The 24,518-nt window shown below is 48.1% G+C and overlaps 1 protein-coding gene across 11 annotated transcripts in view; it reads left to right on the forward strand.

Moving 5' to 3' along the window:
• Positions 1-24,518, forward strand: part of PROM1 (prominin 1) — a 630,080-nt gene that overhangs the window by 463,462 nt on the left and 142,100 nt on the right. For all 11 annotated transcript variants that reach the window (XM_086964065.1, XM_086964059.1, XM_086964066.1 and 8 more), the window contains one exon: positions 982-1,141. In XM_086964065.1, the coding sequence (XP_086820191.1) occupies positions 982-1,141 (160 nt within the window). The remainder of the gene's footprint in view (positions 1-981; positions 1,142-24,518) is intronic.

Below are 24,518 nucleotides of genomic sequence, written 5' to 3' on the forward strand. Positions count from 1 at the left end.
TTTTTGTCGATGCATCACTAATATAGTCACACACAGCATGAGCAAAGCAACGCCAAGTCTGTGAACCTGAATGCAGAAACAATGCAGGTGTTCCTCGAGTTAAGTAGTGGCGTTCAACTGGTCGTATAAAATATTTCTATGCATTTGTTCAATAAACTGTCATTAAGAGGTTGTGGTAAATGGTATCCCCTGTGCTGACTAATGTTCTTTTATATGTTTTTTATCCTTGTCTGTGGACCTCTCCTGCAATTCTAAGCAGCCCTTCCTTGTAAGTTTGTCAAAGGTGACCGCAGCGTGTAGAGCACCACCCTTGCATACTGTGTTTTTCATTTGCCGCAGACGTCAGAAAAGTCAGATATTTCTTGGACTGTAGAATGTAGAGCAGCACCTTTCATTGGGTGATCAGGATATCTTGTGTTACACATGCATCATTTACTAGACCTGTTTATACTCGACCTTTCTACCTTTTTATCAGAAAATCAAGATTAAAAAAGCAAGAATTAGAAACCCGGATGTAGGTAAGCTGGGGTTTCGTGCTGCAGTAGGTTTCGGGAAGCTGCTAAGCTTCTAATTGCCTACCAGCAGTTTAAGTATTATGTTCCAACTTGAAATTCGGCAGATCAGGACAGAATGCCACACATTCCAAGTGCTGCTGGAGGGCTGAAGCATGATGAAAACTGTCATCCTCCCTATGAAAAAAAATCTATGGAAGAAGGAATGTCTGACTTTATATCTGCACTCATTACCATTGCGGCAAATGTGTGTCAAACCTGAATGTTGTGAAAAACCTTCTCTGTTGTGTGGAAAGTAACCGGCTCACCGTGGTGCCTGTGTTGTGTTTACGGTACTCTTCTGTTACTGCCATGCATCACCACATTCTGTCCACAATGTAAGTGTTTGAGCCATCTGTCAATGGTGCACACACAATTGCAGTTGTCTACGATTCTGTTTGTGTCAACATTGCACCGCTTCCTTTTGTAGATGTCCAAACTGTGTTGGATTCAATTGGCGGAAATCTATCCAACTTCTCCAGAGTAAGCCCAGTCCAGCATATTCTCTCCAGCGCAACCGCCCTTGTCACAAAGAGCGAAGCCTATGTTCGAGAGTATTTCCCTGTGGTTGAACAGTATGATTTCTACCGGTAGGCAATATTTTCATTCTATATGATTAGAAAATGTTCCCATTTGTGACAAAATATTTAATATTATTTTACCCTTGGTTTCACCAGTTCTAGCTTAGTGATCATTTGGTGGAGACATGCTGTTGTGACTAATCTGTTGTCATCTTGGTTGTTCAGTTGCTTTGCTCCATGGGGAATAGTCCTTAGAGTCACAGGTCTACATCAACACCTACTATGTATTAATATTTTACTTATTGATTCATGTGGAAACTTCTACATTCACTTGATTCATATTGTGTTTCAAATCAAGTAAAGCTAATTTCAAGCCAGTGATACATTCTGATAGCCAGGAAACATATCATATCCTATTAAGAGTTCAATTTGCATTTACCTGCCAGTTTTGTTTAGATCTTCGGCTTAGGTGGTAATCTCCATTCAGAAAGCCAATCAAATAAGTACAATGGCTCCGAGATTAATCCAGTACAAAGCTTTAATGTGAAGTCACTGTTTACTGTTGCTCTGCCAGCTATATTTGGAAATCCTGGTTAAGGAGAAAAGAGAGTCTAAATATTTTATAACTAAATCTGACTAAAGAGATAACTGGGCGTGTGCACAATTTATGGGTGCAGATTCTGTCGATTGTGATGATTATCTCTATTTAATATATTTTACAATGTAATGCTACCTGTACTGTGTGCACGGTTAATAAGACGAGTACATTCTCCTTTCATTAAGAATAATACAAAACGACAGTAATAGTCGACGTGTTTGGCCTTCTTATAGTTGGGACTTGTCCAGGGCAAATAAATGGTTTTGTTGATTTTTTAAATTTCAGATCATCAGTGTTGTTGTTCTGATTTTCATGCGAGGTTCCTGTTTTGTAACCCTCTGGCTGCAATTGCAATAATACAACCTGCTAGAACTTTCAATAGTTAAACTTGGCGGGTATTTGAAAAAATAGAAGATTATTTTTTAGGTTAAAGAGTTGCAGTGTATATTTTTGACCAACTCATGCATTTCTAATACAAACAATAAGCAGTAGGTCTTCATTTCCTCAGCGAGGATATGGACAATGTCAGTATCTCAGTGTGGCGGCCATTTGAAAGGCAGAGATCCGTCTTTTTTCCCAGTCTCTATCATAGTGTCTGTTGATTCGGCACCATTTAGACAGAGGTAGTTTACTTTTGTTCCAGAAGTATATGTGATTTTCACATTCAGCAATGGAGTCCTTGCATCAGCGATAAAGAATGTATTAAGCATTCTTTAGGGTTGTTTTCACAGACAGTGATGAGAAGGCCCTCCCTTGTGGAGATCAGTACTGTCTTTGATTCCCTGATTGGACGTAATCCCAATTACGAAGTAAGTTATACTATTCAATGTTCTTCTGTAGCTGCTGCATCAATCCACTTTGTTTGAATGAATTTGCCTTAAAACAAAACAACCATCCATTGCTGTTATGTGCACACATGGCAGCCGTCTGTGGAAAAAAACAGGCATTGGCAAAGCTAGTAAGTGTCACGAGTAAAACCTATTGACTTTGCCAATGCTTATTTCTAGAACAAGTCAACCATTTTGCTAAATAACTCTATTCAGTCAGGTATATAAACTGTGTCCTCAAAATGTTAATTTTGTTGGATTTTACCACCTATTATATAGGAGAATTTGTTGTAGCGAACATTTCCATTTTACTGCCTTACTACAGTACAGTATCATAAACATTACTTGCTTAGTAGATTAGTTCTTCGGTGAGGCTGTAGCTCAAATCCGGATTGTAAAAGCTTTTGCCTTTACATCGATTGGTACAGGCCTTCATCTCTAACTACATGGATACAATCCTTTAACGCTAACCTCACAGATTCAAATACTGACCTGAGTCAGTGATTGGCTTGAGCACTGTGCCCCATCAGTTTGTTCTCATCCTGGTAGATATTAACCGCCCGATTCATCAAATAAAATTGGGCTCGCAAAGGGCCAGATTCTGAGAATCTGGCCCTTTGCGAGTGCGATTTTTGCATTTGGGATTCAGCATCCCAAATGCAAAAATCGCTAATTGCGATCTCGCAATTTTGCGAGGAATTACATTTAAGGAATCTCTATTTGAGATTCCTTAAATGCAATTCATCATCCAATTTTTTTTGCGAATTCGCAATTTCTGGCCGCAATTTACCGCGAGGTCAGACCTCGTGGTAAATTGCGAAAACTCAGAAAAATGCATTTAAATGCATTTTTCTGAGTTGCATGTTACACACACACATGTCCTTTGGACATGTGTGTGTGCAACACCTGTGTAAAATTTCATTTGAGGGGTGCTACAGGGTGTCCTTTGGACACCCCTGGCACCCTTCAAATCGCTATCTTATTTGCGATTAGCAAATTGCTAATCGCAAATAAGGAATACTCCCCATTCATTCCTATGGGCCTTTTGGCCCATAGGAATGAATGGCGAGTTATTCCTTATTTGCGATTAGCAATTTGCTAATCGCAAATAAGGAATATGTAGGAATCGCATTTCTTTATGCAATTTCTACATGAATCCCGTTTTGCGAGTCCTTGATAGCGATTCGCTATGAATCGCTATTAGGGGCTCGCAAAACGGGAGAATGATGAATCAGGCTGATTGTTCCCCCGGCACTAGTTGTGAACTAAGAGTTAAAACTAGCCCTGGGATTGTTTTAGCACCTATCACATATTGCACATAATGATTCTCTCATTCTTCATTGGAGCGTGTGGGTTTTTTCTATCCTAGAGGTATTTGTAACAAGCATTGGCAAAGGCAATAGGTCTTGACCCATAAAGCTTGTGTGATAGATGTGTTTATTTTTTACTGCAAGCATGTGCCACAAAAACAAGAAAGAAAAAAACATGCCATCTCCTAAACACTGCTTAATATGCTAGTAATTAAAAATAAACCTTAAAAACGTGAGGATGTCTTAACCAAATAAAAACAGTGACAAAGAATGGAAAGAATAAAGATAAAAGATTTCACAAAGTAAATGATTTGCCCACCAGCCCCCAATTACAGTTATTTTTCAGCATATGTGATCAGTCCAAATGCCTGGTACTAGGGAGCCAATGGTTAAAGTCGGCGGACCTTTTGCCAAGTAAAATGTGAATAACTGTTGAACAGGCCAAAGGATAAAGAGGGCAGGCTGCAACTTCCTCTATGAAATCAAATATGTATATATGTTTATGTATTATTGATTTGATTACATGAGCCTATTAAGATAGCTAAAGCTTTCTCCAGGCCTAAAAATGAGGACAGATTATTTACAGAACAATTTCCAACTCTATTGGTTTAACACCAATAGATGTGACAGGGAGGTTTGAATCGTGTGTTCCCTTAAGGAAACTATGCGATGCTCCACCGGGGCTACCTTCGGGGCTGATTGCGGCCCATTGTTTTTGTGCCCCCCAAAAATGTTGCTTGTGTGCCTGAAACTTACAGAACCACTGCCAGAACCCAGAAATTAATTGTCTAGTTCCCAACTTGAGAGGCCGAGTAGTACAGTGATTTGCAGAACTTCTTTAGTAGTTCTGTATGAGTGTCATTCCATGTATGTGCCTACAAAATAAAGCCAAAACAAAACAGGAAAAAGCCTTTCACTAAGTAAATGCAGAATGTCCGGTTCAGTGCTGCTATATTTAACTTTCTATAAAATGTATCAAATATGGACCTTACTTAGGGATGGGCAGAAGCAGGGCCTCTGTCAAAAAGTGGTGGATGTTTCATGTGCTGTATTAGAAATGGATTGATATCAATGGCTCTCTAAAGGAGGTATACAGGGTATTCCCCTCTGTATGGCAGATTTTACGCTCCCCCAAACCCCTAATAAGGCTATCCCTCTTATGGTTCCCATATAAATACGAATAAAAACAGGCTTTCTTTTTAGATCTCCGGTTTTCAATCATCACACCCCACCCCCCCCCCCTGCCCTGCCTGAGGGGAAACACTTCTCAAGACTTAAAAGCGCACCATCTTCTTCTATCACAATCTTTTTTCCACGAGGGTGGGGGGATCACAGGTGCTACTGGTGTAATCCATAATTGTTTATTTATGTGTTTGGTTGTTCCGACTGTCTAGTCAAAGGAGCGCCAGCAGGGTCAACGTGCATCATTGGCTGGTGTAGTTGCGTGACTGAGGAACCGGGTCTTGTGGCGCAGTCAAAGACTAAGGAGAAAGTTTGACAATTGCTTATAACTGAAAAATGTATATACAGTATGTATCTTGTTTTGATTTTAATGTGTGTGTAATGCAAAGATCAGTGTTTTATACACATGGTATGGAGTCTTTTTGTGGTGAACACAGTGTGTTGCAAGGGTGGTGTTTTGCCAACACTTTACAATTGGACCCTGAGGATAAGCCTGACTGCTCGGTGCCAAGCTACCCATGGGTGAGCACAGGTTATCGGACATGTGTATAGTACTCATCCTATCTAGAGTGGTGGATTCTGACTGGCTTTGATGTGTCCCAGCCAACCGGAAACCGCTAGGTCTAACGCTATGTATTTTTGAAATGTGCACAAAATACTGAATTTAGGAATAGTGGTTATATGTACACCTCTGAATCTGGGTATCTAAAATTTACCCTGAGACTTTAGTCCACATAGCCTTTACACCTCAGCCTTTACTCCACATGTGCCTTACTCTGCCTTTACTCTGCAGTAAGTGTTTTTTTTTGGGTTAAGTGGTGAGTAAATGTAAAAGAGAGTAAAGGTGAATTTAAGGTTTAATGGTGGGCAGTAGTGAATGGTGATTTACGGGTTAGGTGGGGGTAGAGGTACAGGGATACAGGTAATTTTAGGGTTTAGAGGTGGATAGAGGTAAAGGGGGATAAGGGTGATGCTAGAGTCAAGGGTGGGAGGAGGTAATGGGGACTATGAGATTATATATGAAGCTGTGGAAAGGTATTATGTCAGCTAGGGATACATTTTGAGACATCATATATTACCTACAGGAAATCATACATGATATGTAGGTCAATTATGATATACAAATAGGAGCACCCATGTCGTGACTGCACTGTGCATGGTATCGTTTTGGCATTATGTGAACTAGTATTTTGCCACATTGAGCTTTATCATGTGGTTTAACATGCTTACACAGGCTCGTACATATATGCAACTACAATGTAACACAGGAGTTGAAAATGACAATTGTGGACAGGAAAACGTGGCCTGTGTTGGTCATTACAGGATAGCATACCTATTTATATTGACTACAGTCTATGTCTGTTTTAGTAGGCATGATGGTGACAATATCTCTAACAACTACTATTTTCATGTGGGGACTGTCAGGGAGCTATATAGCATTATGTCTTACGTTAACTGATGTTTTATGTTGATCTACATTTTCATTGTTTTGAAAATTCTTGATTATAATTGCTTTTGATGATATCTTGTTCAACCCATATTTATACTTAAGACATTCCAATAGAGCCCATGTAGTAATGTTAGACTTGGGGGTATGTTGACCATCATCTGTGTTTGTCACTCTGTTTATTTAATGTGAAGTCTGTTGTTGAACCACTACTATATGTAGTAGTATGCAAGGCCGTATGGGCAAAACACGTAGGGTAGTTAGCTTGTCTATATAAATTAATTGCACAGTAACTGCAACATCGGAGTGCACGTCTTCTTGTCAACACAACAGATTTTTATTTGATATTTGCAAAATGTATTCTTTCTTACACTGGCTGCCAAAAGGCAGATCAGTCTAATTGGTGATAACTTATGTTCTACCATTCTGTGTTCTCAGACATCTCCGGATAAAAACAGTGCCTCAGTTGTGTAGCTGAACCTAGCACCCACAACACAAAACACCCCAGAACATGAACAGGAGACATCATAATCCACCCAGCAAAAACAACACTTTATTTTACAATGTGGATAGCTGTGGAATTTGGGGCGTTGCTCAGCCTAGCGAAACCTACCAAACCAACCCAGTCATTAGTGAAAACTAGATATACTGGGTAGTCTAGGATGGTGCGAAAAGTAGATACTCAGGGGAGTCCAGTCGTGTGAATCCCATAAAGTATATATATTTTTTTTATACCTATGAGGCCTTGCAAACCCCTCAAGCTTTAGCTAAAAACATAGATTTTCCTTACATTCTATGAGAGAAAGTTCGAACAGATGCAGGGTTGCACAAATAGTCTACCACCTGGCATTTCATCTGGTCCCGATAAAAATACTACTTCAGTTGTTTTAATGGGCTTAGTGCCAGGAAGACCATAAAAACATAATATGGACAGATCAAATTTTTCCACTCAAAACTTCCCTTTTTTTGCCGTCTTGGTTATTGTGGATTTTGTGCCTGAGCTTGGCTGCCAGCTAGGGAAACCTGCCGAACCCAGATATTTCTGAAAACTAGAAACCTAAGGGAGTCAAGGGTAGTCTGGCTTTCATGGTTTCCCCTAACTTTTCTAACCCAAGATGCTCTTGAAACCTCAAACTTTGGTAAAAAATAGAAATGTCCTCATATATCTGTGAGAGCACATTCAAAACCTGCAAGGATACACAAATGTCCTACTATCCTGTGTTCCCACACTTGTCCAAATGCTACCCCAGTTGTGAGAGTGGGCTCAGAACCCTGAACAGGAAATGCCCCTATATGAAGCATGGACAGATTCTTTTTTTCCTCTCAAAACGGACCCTTTTTTCTCAATGTGGGCAGCCTTAACCTTTGGCCATGGGCCCCCCCGTCACCCAGGGAAATCTACCAAACTGAGACATTATTTAAAATTAGTCACCCAGGGGACTCCAGGGTGGTCTGTTCTCCTTGGATCCCACAATGTTTTCTTTCCCATTGTGCCCAGCTGTTTTGAAGAGAAGTCTTCTGCATGGCTCTGGAGAGCTTGCTTCCCTATCCTTTGGTGATCCCCTGGCAAGTCACTTGAAAGTAATGAAGGTTTTCACGCTCTCTACGTAATTGAACACATGTTCACTGAGGGTCTTCCTGTTTACATGGATTGAGGCCATAAGGTCGAGGGGAAATGCATAGTGCACCCGTCTTTTAACCCCCTGGCTGCTGGGGTAATTTTCCTGCTGTGCTGGGGGGGGCGCACACAGCACCCCAGTGCTCATGACGAGCTCAGCTCATCATGAGCTACAGTCCTCCTGTGCTCATGACGAGCTCAGCTCGTCACTGCCACACCAGTTTAAATAGAACGTTCAGCACAGCAGGGGAATTATCCCAGCGTGCGAGCGTTCTAATGGCCATGACGAGCTCAGCTCTTCATGAGCACCGGAGCACTGTAGCTCATGACGAGATGAGCTCGTCATGAGCATGCAAGGGGTTAAAAAATCGTGGCCACTGCCATATCTACCTAGGCTTTAGTAGACTGACAGTGGTGGCAGCATTAATCTATACTCAGTGCTGCCTGTACCCCCATTCCATTTGGATGGAGTGGGTTACCAGCTCCCTCCTAGTAAAGTCTGTGCAGTCTCTGTTATCTTGTACCTTTGGCATAGGTGAGATGGCTCTATTGAGAGCCAATGGGTTCACTGGGTGAGGATGGTGTTTTTGATGTGATTGTGTATCTGTTCTTCAGGACATTCCTGCTCCGCTTGCCCCTTACTATTCCTTGTAGGGGCTTGGTGGGTTTGGGTAGGAACCAGCTCTTATCTGTATTTAGCTAACGTTCCCTCCATTGGGATGACTTCCTCCATTTCTGCTGTGTGATGGCTAGGACCTCCTTGTCTGGAGGTAATTAAAATTCCTCTCTGGAGAACAGGCAAGAGAGGTACCAAGAGACTGGGAGGGAGCTCTCCTCACACATAATGATCACGCAGTGAACATGCAGGAAACATGCCCAGGGATTGGATGGGCATCCAGGATGCAAGAGTAGCAGACCCACTGATTGAATTAGCCTGTGAAACTTGAAATTATAACATTCTAGCCTCATCAACCAGTTGGTTGTTTAAGGCTATTATTCTTTTCTTACAAGGCCCCCACAAGGGGTCGTCAAGGAAGCCGAGATTCAGGAGTTGAATCCAGTGGTTGGATTGCCATTCTCCTTTCAGACTCTGGGATTGGGGTTGAACTTGAAAAGGTCTCTCTATGACTGATTACCGGTGAAAGGAATTTGCCAGTCTGATGGAGCGAGCTGGGCTTCAGTTTATCAGGCAGCCTTACATCCCAACGGAGAACAAGCTGTAGCTTCAAGATTTGTGGGGCTGGAACACAAAGAGACTGCGGACAGCTGCTCAAGATAAGGATACCCGCTCTATTGGGAGAAAGGGAGGAAGCTCAATATTGTTATTGAAGGTGAGACTGCTTCGCCCCTCACCCCTCCCCAGCGCTGTGGGAGCCTGTGGGTGCTTGCTGTCACAATCTGCAGCTGGGTGAAGAGACCCTGTGAGCTTTCCATTTGAATCCTTGGTGTCTGCTCCAGGACTTACACTGTCTCCACCTTTGTCCCTGCTTGCCCTGCACTTGTAGCAAGTAGCAACGTCCCAGTAACCTCCCTGCTAGTCTAAAATCTAGATTGTGGCCAGTGGTCTCGGTGGTACAGGCCTAAACCACTTTAGTGTCACCTGAAGATATCAGGGTGATCTGACACCCTGGTCAGCTACTAACCTCCTACAGACTGCCCAGTGTCTACTGGACTAGTGGGTCGAGAGTAAATGTGCTAAACAACAGGTACCTTAACCAGGCCATTGACTCCTCCAGAAACCTCGCCTAGGAAGCGTGGGCACTTCTGTCGCTTTGGGTGGTAGGACAGTGAGTGGACCAGGAACATTTGACTTCATATCAACTGCCGAAACTACATGAATGCAATACAAGTACTATTGCTCTAGCTTTAAAGAGTAACCCTGCGCAAGATAGTCTGCATAATGCAATGTTAAATGTGTTTTCGTAGTGCTTCGCATCTAGGCGCCTTCACACTGTTTGGGGCAGAACTCTACTTCTGGTTTTCACTGTTTATCTTTGCTTCATGTGCAGCATATTGTTCTTGTGTGTATTAAAGTACTTTTCTTTTTTGAAGTAAACCACTTACTGGACATCGGCTGCTAATATGGTGTAAACTGTATTCTGAATGTCTAACCCTTGAGTAAGCCTTGAACTCCTCTGTCCCGCTACTCTGAGAGAGCCAGGTTTTGTAGAGGAGTACTTGGTTGTCCAGGTTGGGGTCCACTAGTTCTGTGGCCCCAATACACCAGTGGTGACCAAATCCAATCAATGCATCTGGAGCCAGTAAACTTTGACTGCCCTGGTGCACTAGGAAACCGGTCATCACACCCGTAAACCTCAAACTTGACCTGAAATCACATATTTTCCTCATATTTCTGTGGCGGAAACTTCATGAATCTGTGGTGATCTACTAAATTCCTACCACCCAGCATTTCCACACTTGTCCTGAAAGAAACATTACCCCATTTATAAGGCTTGGCCTTGTGCCTGCGACAGGAGTGGATCAAACTAATGACAGTGGGATTTCTTGCCAAGCATAAATCAAACTCCTGATGCTAGGGGGCTCTTCCCTAGCACTCTGACTTTGATTTTTTTAAAGAAAGTGTTTCTGATCTTTAAAGACAACCCTTTGGCATGAACCAGTCGTCCTCCACACTTATGAAGTTAACCATGTCTTAAAATGTCTTTATATTTAACACACAATAAAAATATTTTGAACCCAGTGCAGATGGATTGACAAGAACAAGCGAGAAAAAAAAAAAAGAAAAAAATGAAGTGTCCACACAGGAGCCCATTCTTAGGGTCTCAGTTAGACCTGGCACCTTGGCGTGAGTCTCCCTTCCACTTTTTGCTGATGTGCCTCAGATGTTTTGCTGGTATTAGCTGCTCGGGGCACTGCGCCGCGGCCAATCCGTGCCGCAGTGCAAGTGCTCCCAATGTAAAGTGTACCTGTAATTGATTTTAATGATTGGCTCATTGGATTTACTGTCAGTCCCCAGTAAAGTGCACCAGGAGTGCCAGGGCTTGTAAATACCAATATTGCTAGTGGGCCTGTAGCACTGGCTGTGCCACCTACAGAAGCAGCCTTTTAAAATGTGTCTAAGGTCTGCCATTGCAGAACCTGCGTGCAGTCTTGTACTGTCGTGCTGGCTGGGCAAGTGCACACACTTGCCAGCCTCTGAACCTTCCCTTTACTTCATGTGAGTCACCCCTATGGTAGGCCCAAGGACAGGGTGCATTGTAAGCATAAGGTTGGACAAGCCCTGATGTGTGTTGCATGTCCTAATAGTGAATTACAGCCATTTTCGTTTTTCACTATTGTAAGGCTACCTGTTCTAATAGGCCAGAATGGCTCCTAGAATTATTACACTCTATAATCCCAGCAGGCTCAGGGAACATGGTAGAAGGTCAAGTTTAGTATGCCTGAACTCAGAATAATAAAATACTTCTTTTAGTAAAGTTTATTTTAATATCCTGTGTTTGCAAATGCTACTTTTAGAAAGTTAGCATTTGCTTGCCTAACCATTTCAGCCCGTCTCTGCCAGGATGTGTATCTGCTGTCTGGGTTTTGTGATTGAGAGGGCTGGGGATGACAGGTGGTGAATGGAGGGATTACACCAGGATGGGTCGTGGGAGTGCCCCTTGACTCTGAGTAGGGCTGTGCTCTGCCACCACAATGCTGGCACCGCCCCCTGGGGAGCGACTGATGACTCTGCCCTGCACCTGGTCCAGGAAGAGGGAAGACTTTCAACAGAGTGCTCCTGACTGTACTTGTCATTACAATGCTGGCTCCACCTCCTGGAGAGCATCTGATGTCACTGCCCTGCTCTCTGAAAGAAGAAGCCAGGAACAGCAAAAAAGTGCTCGGAGACTGAATTGGACTATGCAAAGGCCTACCTGGCCTGAAAAGACACAAGAAACTGGGTATAAGAAGAGGAGCTCTGCTCCTGACAAATTAGATCCTGCTTGCGAACCAAGACAACCCCTCTGCCTGCCTCTCCAGGGCCTCCCGCTCGTACGTCTCGGACCGAGACGCCTGCACGTGCCGGACCTTCGCCACGACGAGAGGAGCTGCAAAAATCGCTCCTAGGACGCCGCCCCTGCACCCGCATTCAGCGTAGCAACGCTGCACAAGCAAGGTACTGTGCGCCTCGCACCAAAGGGTGCACGCTCCGGACCAAAAGGTCCGCATCGTTAGTAGACTCATTTTTGTTGCTTTTTAATTCCCAAGGAGTCGCCCCAAACGTACGAGTCGCACTGAACTGACATTTACTCATAAACTACCAAGAACGCTCGATTTCTGACAGGATTGTGTATTATTTGGAACGTTATTTATGGTCTTGTGATATATCTACCTAAAGAGTTAAACTATATTTACATAAAGTCTACGTATTTTCATAGAATTACCGCCTGGTGTCTATTTGTCAGGGGATCAGTGTTTTTACTGTGAATGATCTCAAATGCTTAACTAACTTAGCGCTCCTGGGATTAGCCTTGACTGGTCGTGCCACACAATCTAGAGGGTGAGCAGGGGTTATTCTTAGGGGGTAGTTCCCTTGCCCTGACTAGAGGAGAGGGTCCCTGTTTGTCACAAGTGCATACCTGTGCCAACCAGAGACCCCCTATTCTAACAGTCTCACAACCCATTACATAAGTCCGTTATTTTTAAATATGAGATTTGCCTGTAGATATCTTCCTGCGCCTCAAAAAACAAATCTACTCTGATGCATTTAAATTGGAAAATGAAAGACCTTTGATGTATATGAAACAGTCACTATTTTAAAATTAAGGCCGTATTAAGGGATAGAGTGGATGGGTAGCTTAAATAAACAGATGTGAAAAGGAGATACTGGACTTACGAATGTATCGCTTATGCTAACTATTGTAGCCCCTTAAAAATATATTGTGCCATAAATAACTAAATACACATAATTCCCCACACAGACTCTTTAACCTAGCCCGTTTCATTTCAGCATTAACATCTCAATGCTCATCTACTTCCCCCTGCTCCAGAGAAAAGGTTTAAAATGTAAAAGCCTATATTTCAGTAAAATGGCATTAGTAGTCCCTCACTTTGCCATCACTATAAAATGCAACAGTTCAAGTTTCTCATTAGAACTCTGTGGTGAAGCTGCAGTAGATCTCTGTGTACCAACTGGCATTCTACTGCTGCTGTTAAAAGCACATTTACCTATCATGTCATAGTTAGGTCAAAGCCTGGCGTAAGACTGCGCACATGCGCAGTCATGCTGGCGAGATTTAGTGATATTGGGGAGATTTACTAGCGGGCTTTAAGCCACGCCCCTCTTTTGCATTGGCTGGCGTCACCGTTCATAATAAACTGTGGCCAGCCATTGGAAAAGAACTTCCAGTGACGTACACTTTTCTCTTTTAGAGCCGTCCCACTTAGACTGGCTCACCTGACTTACTTCTGGCGTAAAAGGTATCTTATCTTTATGGGCCAAATACATGGCTCCATAAAGATAACAAACCTGGCCAGGCCATCTAAGTGGGACAGCTCAAAAAGAGAAAACTATGTGTCATGGCGGGTGAGCGACCCCGTCTCTTAAACACCGGAATGCGGAATTAAAACGCTAATCAGGCAAGTTATCCAGCACTTAACACTAGAAATTAGGCATTTTTGAAATACTTCTAATTTTGATACATGAAACAACAACTCAGCGCAGAGACCGATACTTGTGCAGGATCACACACACACAGTTTGTTACGACTGATAAGCGGGTCTCTGATAACATAGAGGCTAGGGCACATTCCATTCCAGGGCTCGTCGTGGCCTCTCCTCTGTAGCACCCTTTCTCCACGAACAGCAGTCAGGAGTTGGAGCCCTTCCGTGCCCGTGTACTACCCAAGTACTAAAGAGTGTGCCAATTAGAGAAGCATTTTCTGTTGTATTTCCACGCAGGACGCTAAAACCACATCCAATTTTGTTTCATCCAGTTGGACAAGTTGGTGTTCGCTGCTCCAGCTCTCAGTATCCTGGTGAGCACAGGAAGAGGGGGGTTCCAGGAGCTGCAGAACAAGATTGTGCTCCAAAGCCTGGGGGCAGGGAAGAGTTGGTACAGGGAAGCAGATCCGTTCTTGTGAAATCCCAAAATGTATGTAAATGTAGAACAGATGCACAGACGAAGAGCACATGGGAAAACAAACCCCAGGCCCGCCGCCGAGGGGCCCTTCGCAAGATAGCTCTGCCCTCCCACAAACATGATTCGAAGTTTATTGATTTACTTAGTAGTTTTATAAAGCGCTGTGTGTCGCCTGTCAGAGCTTCAGTGTGTCGAGTGATGTGACAGAATTTTTGAGGGGATGGTAGATGAGACCATGCTTGGTGCTCGTCTTTTTTTTCACCGCTCTTTTTTTTTACATCACAATTCTTTGTTAAGAAATGTCAAAAGTACATAAACTTGAATTACTTTCACAAATAAGTCCGAAAACAGAAAAAAACGTTATGTTTATGAATGAGTTATGCAATTAAGTAAACGATGGATAAGAGGGCGAAAGGAGAAATAAATATATCAAAGAGCAAAAAACAAAATGTAGTATCGTAATCACGGTCTAAACGTGCCGCCCCTCCCCCACTCTCCCCATTCCGCTCGGGGTTCTGTGCAAGGCAAGTCTGAACAGTTCGGGTCTGTGGCATTACCGGAAGCGCTGAGTCAGTTCCGGTCCTCGCACCTGGGTTCAGAGGCTGCCAGAGAGATTATGGCCCCCGGGCTCCCATTTAACCCACACAAACAAGCGATGGCATAGCCAATAGGTCTCGCCACTATTATGAAGTGATATTTATATATTTATGTATTCAATCTTTTATTGAGCATAGGCAAAGAAATGCACCTCCGAGACATCTGTAGGGGCCGTCACCACTCCAGGGAGGCCTAAGCCAGCGACCCCCTGACACCCATCACGAGGCCAGCGGGTACATCATCTGTTAACACAGCAAGCCGCCTACAACCCAACTGGGCCGGCCGCGTCATAAGAGGTGCTACAACGGTGCAAGCTGATCAGTACTAGTGCAACTTGAGAAACAAAGAACTGTAAACAACCCCCCTACCCTTCCCACCCCAATCCTCCCCTCTCCTTGTCCATTTCCGGGATTAATCTATCGGTTGTGGTCTACTATTAACAGTCAAGTGGTGCTGCGTGCGCAGGGCCCGTGCGCTTACGGGCGTGTGTCTTGGGGTCTGGGAGAGGTGTTTCTGCCAGGCGTAGCAGACGCAGGTAGCGTAGGCAGCTCACCTCACGAAACTCCCCGGTAAGCAGGGCGAGGAATGGCCGCCAGAGTTCCGCAAAGTCCGCCCCCCTCCCAGCTGCCGCCAGTGATAGTTTCTCCATTCCCAAGATCGCCCAGAGCCGGTGAAGCCACCCCAATTGCTGCAGAGCCTGAACTGCTCTCCAGTGGGCCACAATGTTTTGGACCGCAGCCCCAAGCGCAAGCGCGATCAAACGTCCTCTCCAGGACTTCAGAGGGTACATGAGGGCGTTTGGGAGGCCTAGAATAATGTATGCAGGGAAGCGCGGCAGTTGTGTGTCTAGATGTGCATCTATAAGGTCCAGGATAGGGTCCCAATAGGGGCGCAGCGCCTCACAGCTCCATAGCAGGTGTTCCAGTGTCCCTAGTTCCCCACACCCCCTCCAGCATCTGTCGCTTATTCGGGCATCCCATTGGTGTAATCTCTCAGGGGTGTGGTACCAGTATGTGGCTACCTTAGTCATTGTCTCGGTGAGCCCGGTGTGGTGCGCTGAGTGTCTGGCCCTGTGGTACACCCCCTCCCATTCTTTCCTAGTGAGCTGCCTCCCCAGGTCCCTTTCCCACCGGACCTGGCCCGCGTTGTACGTGTGCGCCTGAGTGAGAAGTAGCTGCTGATAAAGGTCCGAAATCAATTTCTTGTCCGAGGTGCGCGTCAGCAGCCACCGTTCGTAGGGCGTGAGGTGCCGTTGGGCCCCGGGCTGGATCGAGGGGTGGAGCACCCAGTGGCGCACCTGCAGGTATTGCAAGCGTTCCGATTCGGCCACGCCGTAATCCGCCTTGACCTGCTGGAACGGGAGGACCCCCTTGATGTCGAACATGTGTCCCGCCGCTCTACAGGGCGTCGTCCGCCACGTCGTGAATGCTCCGGCGTCCAAGCCCGGCGAGAAGTCTGGATTCTCAAAGATGGGGGTCATAGGTGAGGGGAAGGTGGTCAGTCCCTTGGCCACGGCCACTCTGTCCCACACTCGCAGGGCGGTGCTTGTGATTTCAGAGGCGTACAGGTTAGGGGGTCGGTGTCGGCGTGGTAGGAAAGGCACGCCCTGGAGGGTACGGCCAGCCACTGCCTGGTCCTGGAAGAGCCAGTGTTTGCCGGACTCCAACTGAAACCATTCCACGAAGGTGCGCAGCTGTGCTGCCTGGAAGTACAGGGTGAGGTCGGGCACACCGACCCCCCCGTTCGCCGGGGGCAGAGTGGCGAGAGTGGGCTTAAACCTAGGTCGCCGGCCGTTCCAAATGAACCGTGACAGGTCCGATTGGGTTTGCTGAAGCCAACCCTGCGGGGGGTTCAAGGGGAGCGTCTGAAACAGATACAGGATCTGCGGTAGCAGTGTCATTTTGACTGCGGCAATTCTGCCTAGCCATGACAATGTAAGCGGCTTCCAACGCCGGAGCTGCTCCCGGAGTTTGAGTGTGAGGGCCTCGTAATTGACTCGCGCAGTACCCCTGACAGTAGGAGCCAGGCGAACGCCCAGGTACGGTACGGTTGCGTCCGACCATTGTATCTTGAATTCCGATTTAATCTCGGCCACCACGTCTGGGCTTAGGGAGATGTTCAGGGCTTCAGATTTGGCTTCATTGATTTTAAAACCCGAGGCCAGGGCAAAGGTGTGGAGCTCCACAAAGAGAGCACGCAGGGATTGCATCGGTCGGTAAGGGACAGCAAGACGTCGTCAGCGTACAGGCTGATCTTATGCGTGTCGGCACCAAATTTGATACCAGAAATGAGAGCATGCTGCCGCACTCTCTGAGCCATCGGCTCCATATACAGTGCGAATAGGAGCGGCGACAGAGGGCAGCCCTGGCGCGTGCCTCTGCCAATGTCGAACCTCGGGGAGGTATGACCGTTCACCCTCACCGCGGCGTTGGGCCGGCGGTAGCAGTTGAAGATGCGATGGCGGAGTTTCTCCCCAAATCCGAAGTGGCGGAGGGCCTGATCGAGGTATGGCCAATGCACTCTGTCGAATGCTTTCTCCGCATCGATGGTGAGGAGCATGCAGCCAGGTTTAGTGCCTCAATGAGGTGCAGCACCCGCCTGGTGTTGTCGCTGGTCTACTGTTGGGGGATAAAGCCCGCCTGGTCGGGGTCTATCAGCTGCTGCATATATGGTGCGATGCGGCTCGCCAGTATGCCAGTGTAGAGCTTCAAGTCTACGTTCAGCAGCGAGATGGGCCTGTATGAACCGCAGGCCGCCGGGTCACGGCCCGGTTTGGGAATAACAGAGATAGACGCCTCTAGCAGGTCCGGGTGTATGGCACCAGGCGTGTCAAATGTGTTAAACAGGTCGCGCAAAAGGGGGGCAAGCTGCTGGCAGAAGGTCTTGTAAAATGCCGCGGTATAGCCGTCGGGTCCCGGGGATTTCCCAACTTTGAGGCGGGCAATAGCCGAGATGACCTCTTCCAGGCCTATGGGCCGCTCCAGAAAGTCCGCTTGGGCTTGGGTGAGGGTGGGGAGCTCCGCGCCCTGCAAGTAGGCCGGACCGGCATGGGGGTCTAGGTGGTCTGCGTCGTAGAGCGCCGCATAAAAATTGCCGAAGGCCGCCGCAATCGCCGCGTCCTCCGTAATCTGGTCGCCATTGGCCGACAGGAGAGAGCGCACTTATTGCCTCTGGGTTTGCGCCCGTAGCCTGCTCGCCAGAAGCCTCCCGCAACGGTCGCCTCCGGTATAGTAGACGTGTTTGAGGCGCATAGCAGCGTATTCCGCCACGTCCTGATCCAAGGCCGCCAGCATTTTCCGTTCGGCGCACAATTGTCGCCATGCCCTGGCCGCCCCTGTGCGCTGGTGCATCTGTTCCAGTTCTGCCACCCGTTGGGTAAGCTCGGCACGCTTCAGCGCCCTTTCCTTGTTGTTGGCCGTGGCTATGGAGATGAGTTCCCCGCGTAGGACCGCTTTGAGGGCCGCCCACTGGGTGGCCTTCGTGGTGTCATCATTGGCGTTGTGTTCCAAAAAGTGGCCAATCGCGGCTGTGAGTCGGGTCTGGGTGTCAGGCAGCTGCAAGAGACCATCTCGCAGCCTCCAGTGTCGTTGTGGAGCCGGCATGGCTCCCACACGAAGCGTCGCCACCACTGGGGAGTGATCCGATAGTGCGGCCGGCAGTATCTCCACTCCCTCGACCTGTAACGCCAGTTGAGAGGAGCCCAGAAAATAATCCAGTCTCGCATATGTCTTGTGTGCCGCCGAGTAATACGTATAGGCAGTGGTCAGGGGGTGTGTGTGTCGCCATAAATCGGTGAGGCCCAAATCTGCTAAGTGTGCATGTCCCGCCGCTGTGAGCGCCCCCACCTGCCCGGATCTCTGGCCTGAGCGGTCCGCCGTGTTATGAAATACGATGTTGAGGTCCCCACCCAGCAGCAAGTGAGTGTGTGTAGTGGATGTAGCGGTCTCTAGAGCTGTATGTAAGAACCTTTTCTGCCCCTCATTCGGACCGTAGACAGAACCCACCAGCAAGGTATGGCCTGCAATTTGGAAGCTATAGAGTAGAAGCCGCCCTTTAATTTCGGCCTCTTTCTGGAGGACCCTTCCCTCAAATGATTTGGCCACTAGGATCGCCACCCCTGCTACCTTCTTCAGGGAGGAGGAGAAGAACTGCCATGGAAAAGCGCGCGATTTGAGTCTATGCTGGTCGCTGCGCACAAGGTGTGTTTCTTGGAGAAGGCAGATATCCGCCTTGGAGCGCTCGAGACAGGATAGTATCGCCCTGCGTTTGTTCGGACTGTTGAGACCCCGCACATTAAGCGTGAGCACTGTGAGGTGTCGTGGCATGTCTGGGATAATAAGAAAGACGCCAATCCCACCCGGAGGCCGTGGCTGTGGGCCAACGGGTCACGGAAGACACTGTGCTGGGAGCCCAGTCGGCTCCTCCTGCGGCATCAGAACCCCCTGGACAAGGAGAGCCCCCCCGCCCCTCCCCCTCTCCCCCCAACTCCCCCCCAACCCCGACTGCCCCCCCCCCGTCCCGGCTCAACCGGAGCAACTTCCCCGCCCGGATCCCCTCCCCCCTCGGTGCAAACTCTTCCCGTCCAACTCCCCTTACCCGTATCACCACCCAACCCTTCTCCCCAACTGGCAAAGAAATGTGGTCCAACATTGTCCCAGGTCCAGGCACGTGGCCGCTGGACCCGTGGTAAAGTAAGTCCATAGAATGGGAGCAGTGGCGACGTCGCAAGCAGGTCGGCCCACCTGTAGCACTCCGCCGCAGGCGAAGAGTCAGAGTCACCATCAGGGAAGGCCAAGGAGCGCTCTGCTCGCGCCCCCGCCGCCGGACTAGATTAGCCCGACCCAACCATGTCTTGTGGAACTAGTGCGTCGCTCTCCCAGCGGTCAGCCATTGTTCGCTTGCACCAGTCCCTGCGCCACTGTCTCTACTGCAGCCCTCTGCCCCTCCTCTATCTCAGTGGCTGCGGGGCGTCTCGGCCTGCGTCTGCGCCGTTGCTGCTGCCAGCGACCTGGGGCAGCCTCGTTAGAAGCCTTTTCTCCCGGTGACCCGTCGTCGACCACCGGCTCATCCACGCCCAGCACGCGGCAGGCGTCCCTGAGGGTACGCGGCTGATGGAGGACATTGCCGAGCCGAAACACCAGGCGGAAGGGATGCCCCCAGCTGTAGGAAATGTTGCGCTGTCTCAGTTCCGCCGTCACTGGCCGAAAGGTGCGCCGTTTCTCCAGGGTAAGCGCAGCCAGGTCTTGGTATAACGTCGGGGAATGGTCGCCGAAGGTGATTCTCTCCATGTGGCGTGCCTTGCTTAGGATCTCCTCCTTTGTCCTTTGTCCTGCACGCACACCAGGATGTCCGGCGGGTGCGCTGCGTCGGCCCTCGGCGGACCCGTCCGGTGGGCCCTGTCCAGTCGCAGGGGGGCGTCTGCCTGTCGGCCCAAGATGTGGTTGAAGAGACCCTGTGTAAACCGAAAGAGGTCCTCCGTGTCCGGGGACAGTTTCACTCCTCGGATCCTGATGTTATGCCGCCGAGAGCGGTTCTCCAGGTCCTCGGCGTGTGTCTGGAGGTCCACCTGTTGGTCATGGATGCGGGCCAGCTCCTGTCTTAGGGCCTCTATTTCGGCGTCCCGTGTGTCGCTCTTCGTTTCCAGGTCTGCCACTCTCTCCCCTATGGCATCGGTGTCGCGGCGGACCTCTTTGATCTCGTCCTGAAGCTCCTTCTTTAGGGCGTGGATGTCTTCCCTCAGGCCAGTGAACAGGGACTCCAGAAAGGACCGCGTGACTGGAGCCTCGGGGTCCGCTCCCCCAGGGGGCGACGAGGCCACCGTTTTCTTGTCTGTGTCTCCCCGGGGATTGGACCCCGCGGGGCCATTCCGCTTCCCCATGGTGGGGGGGGTGAAGAGATCCTTAATGGTACGGTCCCTTTTGGTCCTCCCGCCAGACATGCCGCCCCAGGGCCCCCAGCCGCGTCCGCTTGTATCTCCTTCTGCCGGCTGCAGGTCGAGCCCTAGGCCTCGTGGGCGCCGCTCTGGGCCCGGGACAACCAGTGCTACGTGGGTGGCGCCTCCGCGCTCCTCCTAGTCTTCTGCCCCCCCGGATGAGCAATGTAGTGTCGCTGCCCCCCTAAGCCGCAGCGGGGCACGGCGGGGGCCGCGTGATGGGCGCAGGGACGCCGGGTCCAACGGCGAGGGAGGAAGCGCGGGCTAGGCCGGGCGGGAAGCCGTCCAAGATGGCGTCCGCGGCTCACCGCGTTGCACAGCCCAGAGGGTGAGAGTGCAGCAGGTCTGCAAAGGCCTCTTCACAGCAAGGGGGCCCGCTCGCCTCTGTGGGGGCCGCGGTTTGGAGCGCGCGGCTGTCGGTGCTGGTGTCCCCAGCGTCAGAACCGCCGAGACGGGCAGAGCAAGAGTTCTCGGGCTGTCCCACCACGTGCGGGGGCCCCCGTGGATCTTCTCAGCGCCCCTCGGGCCGACAGGCTACCACCTCCCCCGTCGAGTGTCGAGGCGTGCAGGTCCAGCCAAGGAGTGGGGCAGTGCTGCAGGCGGGGACCGGCGGCGGCGGGGGCCACGCTGACAGGCCCAGCGCAGGCGGGTCGCGGTCTCGGCCGCCTCAGACTGCCGCCTCGCCGCACCGCTAATGGACTCGCTCGTGGGGGCGCCAGCCGGATTCCTCTGTCTCCCGGTGGTCCCTCGTCAAAGGGCGGTCCGCTGGGCCGGGGGGGGGGGGGGGTGGGGGGGCCCCGTCTACCGCCGCTCCTCACCTCCGTGTTCCGGGCTCCTTCACCCGACCCCCAGGCCGGTCCCGCCGTTGACCCCCACCAGCAAGGTGCTCCGTCGTGCAGCAGGTCGGTGTGGCGAGCCCGCAGAAGCCCCCGACAGGTGATCACAGGGGCCTCGCGCTCAACAGCGCGGGCCGGGCTCGCCGTCGCAGCAGGCGCCGGGCACAGGCACGCTCGAATCGGCGTGTAAGCTCCGCCTCCCGCGGCCTCGTTGTCCTGCCACGCTCTCCTCAGGCCCTCAGCGCCGCTAAGTCTCCGGGCCGGGTCCAGCCGGGGTTCCACGCCGGGAACCGGCAGTACAACCGTCCTGCACCCCCCCGCCGCAATGCCGGCCTCAGGCCCGCCGGGGAAGTGCTCGGTTCAGGGCGTTTGCTGGAAATAATGCTGAAGTTAACGGCCGGCGGCGGGAGCTCCAACAGAGCACGTCTGCTCACTCCGCCATCTTGGCCACGCCCCCCATATTTATATATTTATATATTTATATTAGGTATTTGCACTGAGGAGGGTGCACGTGTTTTGTAGTACATAATATTGCACCAAACGAATGTGCATGGCGACTACGGCGATTATTGTTCTAATTTCCTACAGGTGTGAGTCTTGATATATATACAGCCTCCTAGAATATGAGAATTTCACCCATGACGCGAGTACAGTGTTATTATATAATAGAGCTTTAAAAGGGAACATGCTGACCAGGATGAAGGAGAGCCAATAATTATCCTCATCAAACATACGTACTATGTGCTCAATATTTCAGCAGAATCCCTTCAATTAAATTACTTGGGGTCATCTGTAGGGAATTTTATGTTTTCATCTTTTGGATCCCAACACTACTGCTAGAGGGTATAGAAGGTATACCAAATATACCTCTTTACTAGACTCCTAGTATATAGGAGCACATGTGTTCCACCAAAAATCTCAGATGAATGTGGAGCAATCTGATGATGAAGCAGGCCATCTAAGTTGAAGGGTGAGGGTCTGACTAAATATTTGTGAGAAACACATCACTTACCAGAGAATATTTACAAACCTTAAAATATGTGGTAAGAGTCTCCCGTCCGGACTGTTCATTTAATTTTGTTAGCATTTTCCACTAGAAAGTGACCTGCTTTGTTTGCTTTTTTGTAAGATGACATTCGTCCTTAATATACTTATAATTCAAATGTGTGCCTGGTGACCTGGGGGAGGCGCCAAGTGGAGGGGAAGGGGTCAGTACTCCGTATTCACTCTCCACTGAGTTCGTCACTGATGAACAATAGTCTGAAACAGCCATTTTTCCTTGTATGTCACTATGAGGGTCTTTGTTTTCACCTGGTAAACCACCTAGACACCTGTTTTTCCCCATCATTCATCACTTCTATTCCTCCTAATCCAAAATGTGGGCAGTCTCCGTAAGGTCTTTCACAGTAGCTATACAAGGATGCCAGGGTGTCTAGTGCAAGCAAATAAAATGACCATTTGGCTGCTGTTGTAGTAGTAACAACTGATATCAGAGTTTAAATAGGCCCCAGTGCCATGTCACCTGCCGCCCTAATGGTAGCTAAGCCCCTGGTCTTTCACCTGTTAATGTAATTTTTCCAGAAGAGCTCACAAATATGCCCATGTTTTCCTTACTCCATCAGCTTCTTTTTATCATCTTGCACCAAATTTAAGTCTGCTCCTGCAAGGGCTTACCTAGTGGCTGTGATGGTTTTGAGTATCAAGTCCACCTTGTCTTGCACATTATGTCATTAACAGAATATGGAAAAACCCGGGAGAAATTCTGCTGAATCTGAAGCCTCATCCATGTAACACACCGTTATCGCAACATATTTTGTTATAATGCTAACTTTTTTTATATATATATTTTCTTCTCTGTTACCTTTTTACATGTTTGTTGACTGTTTATGCAGCATTGATCTTGAAAGTAAGGACTTTGTGCCAAAGAACCACTGAGCTGATGCAACAATAAGCTGTAAACAAGCATTAAAAATGCAATAGGTCTCGCCTTTGATTAAGTTAAAGCCATTTGCCTTGCTATACAATACTATCAGCAAAGCAAATGGCTTTAACATAATCAAAGGCGAGACCTATTTTATTTTTAATGCTTGTTTTTCTCATGTGGCTAAGGAAGATATTTGTGGATTAATATAAAATGTGTCTTTATGGAGCACCTTGCACATTTTCCGAAAGAAAACATTTTCTTTCTGACATGGTTCATCTAATCCAAACAGAGGATCAAAATCTTTTTACCAGTATACAATTACTGTAGAAATCACCACAATTCCTAAAAGTAATATGATACTAACTAAAGTTATTGACATTGGCACTAAAATATGTTGCTATGCTTCCTTTATGCTTCTTTTTTTGTGATCCTCCGAACCAGCCATTCACTACAATACATTTCTATCAGCCAAAAAGGGCAGTCTTATCAACAAAATAAATGCAACAAGAATGCTTCTTGTAACCTTCCCCCTAAATAGTCCCATGAAAACACTCCATTTAACAAACAATCTTGGGAATTTCTCCCAGATTTTAACAATTTGGTTTATAATACTAATATTATCCAAAGGAGAAGGCACTTTGCGGTTGTTATTGATTGGGGTGAGTAGTGCTCTCATCTTTGCCTTGGGCCCTCTGACTCCACCGTGGTAAATAACTACCTGGGAGTGTTCTTCCCATTGGATAGTATTGCTTTAGTGTTAGTGACTCCAAAGGTTTATGCCTTTAGAATGTTATGAGATGCCTTTGAAGTATTCCCTATATTCTGAGATTCAGTACTCACCTCATATCTCCACTTCACAATATATGCACACTTTCTCAATTCATGTTTTTAAATTAGCAACCCATATGCATAACACCATAAACAGAAGGGCTCCAACATACAGCTAAGTGTCTACGTGAGCACAATAACCTTGTGCCCTGGCATTCTTTATTTATGAATACCCTGAATTGTCTTTGATGGGTGTTTCCTTCAAAATATGTACTGCTTGTATTGGTAATGAACGAAAGCATGTCTCTGGTTCCTGAGTGCAGCC

The sequence above is a fragment of the Lissotriton vulgaris genome, chromosome 3_2 (genome assembly GCF_964263255.1).
Source record: "Lissotriton vulgaris chromosome 3_2, aLisVul1.2, whole genome shotgun sequence".
Lineage (NCBI taxonomy): Eukaryota > Metazoa > Chordata > Amphibia > Caudata > Salamandridae > Lissotriton > Lissotriton vulgaris.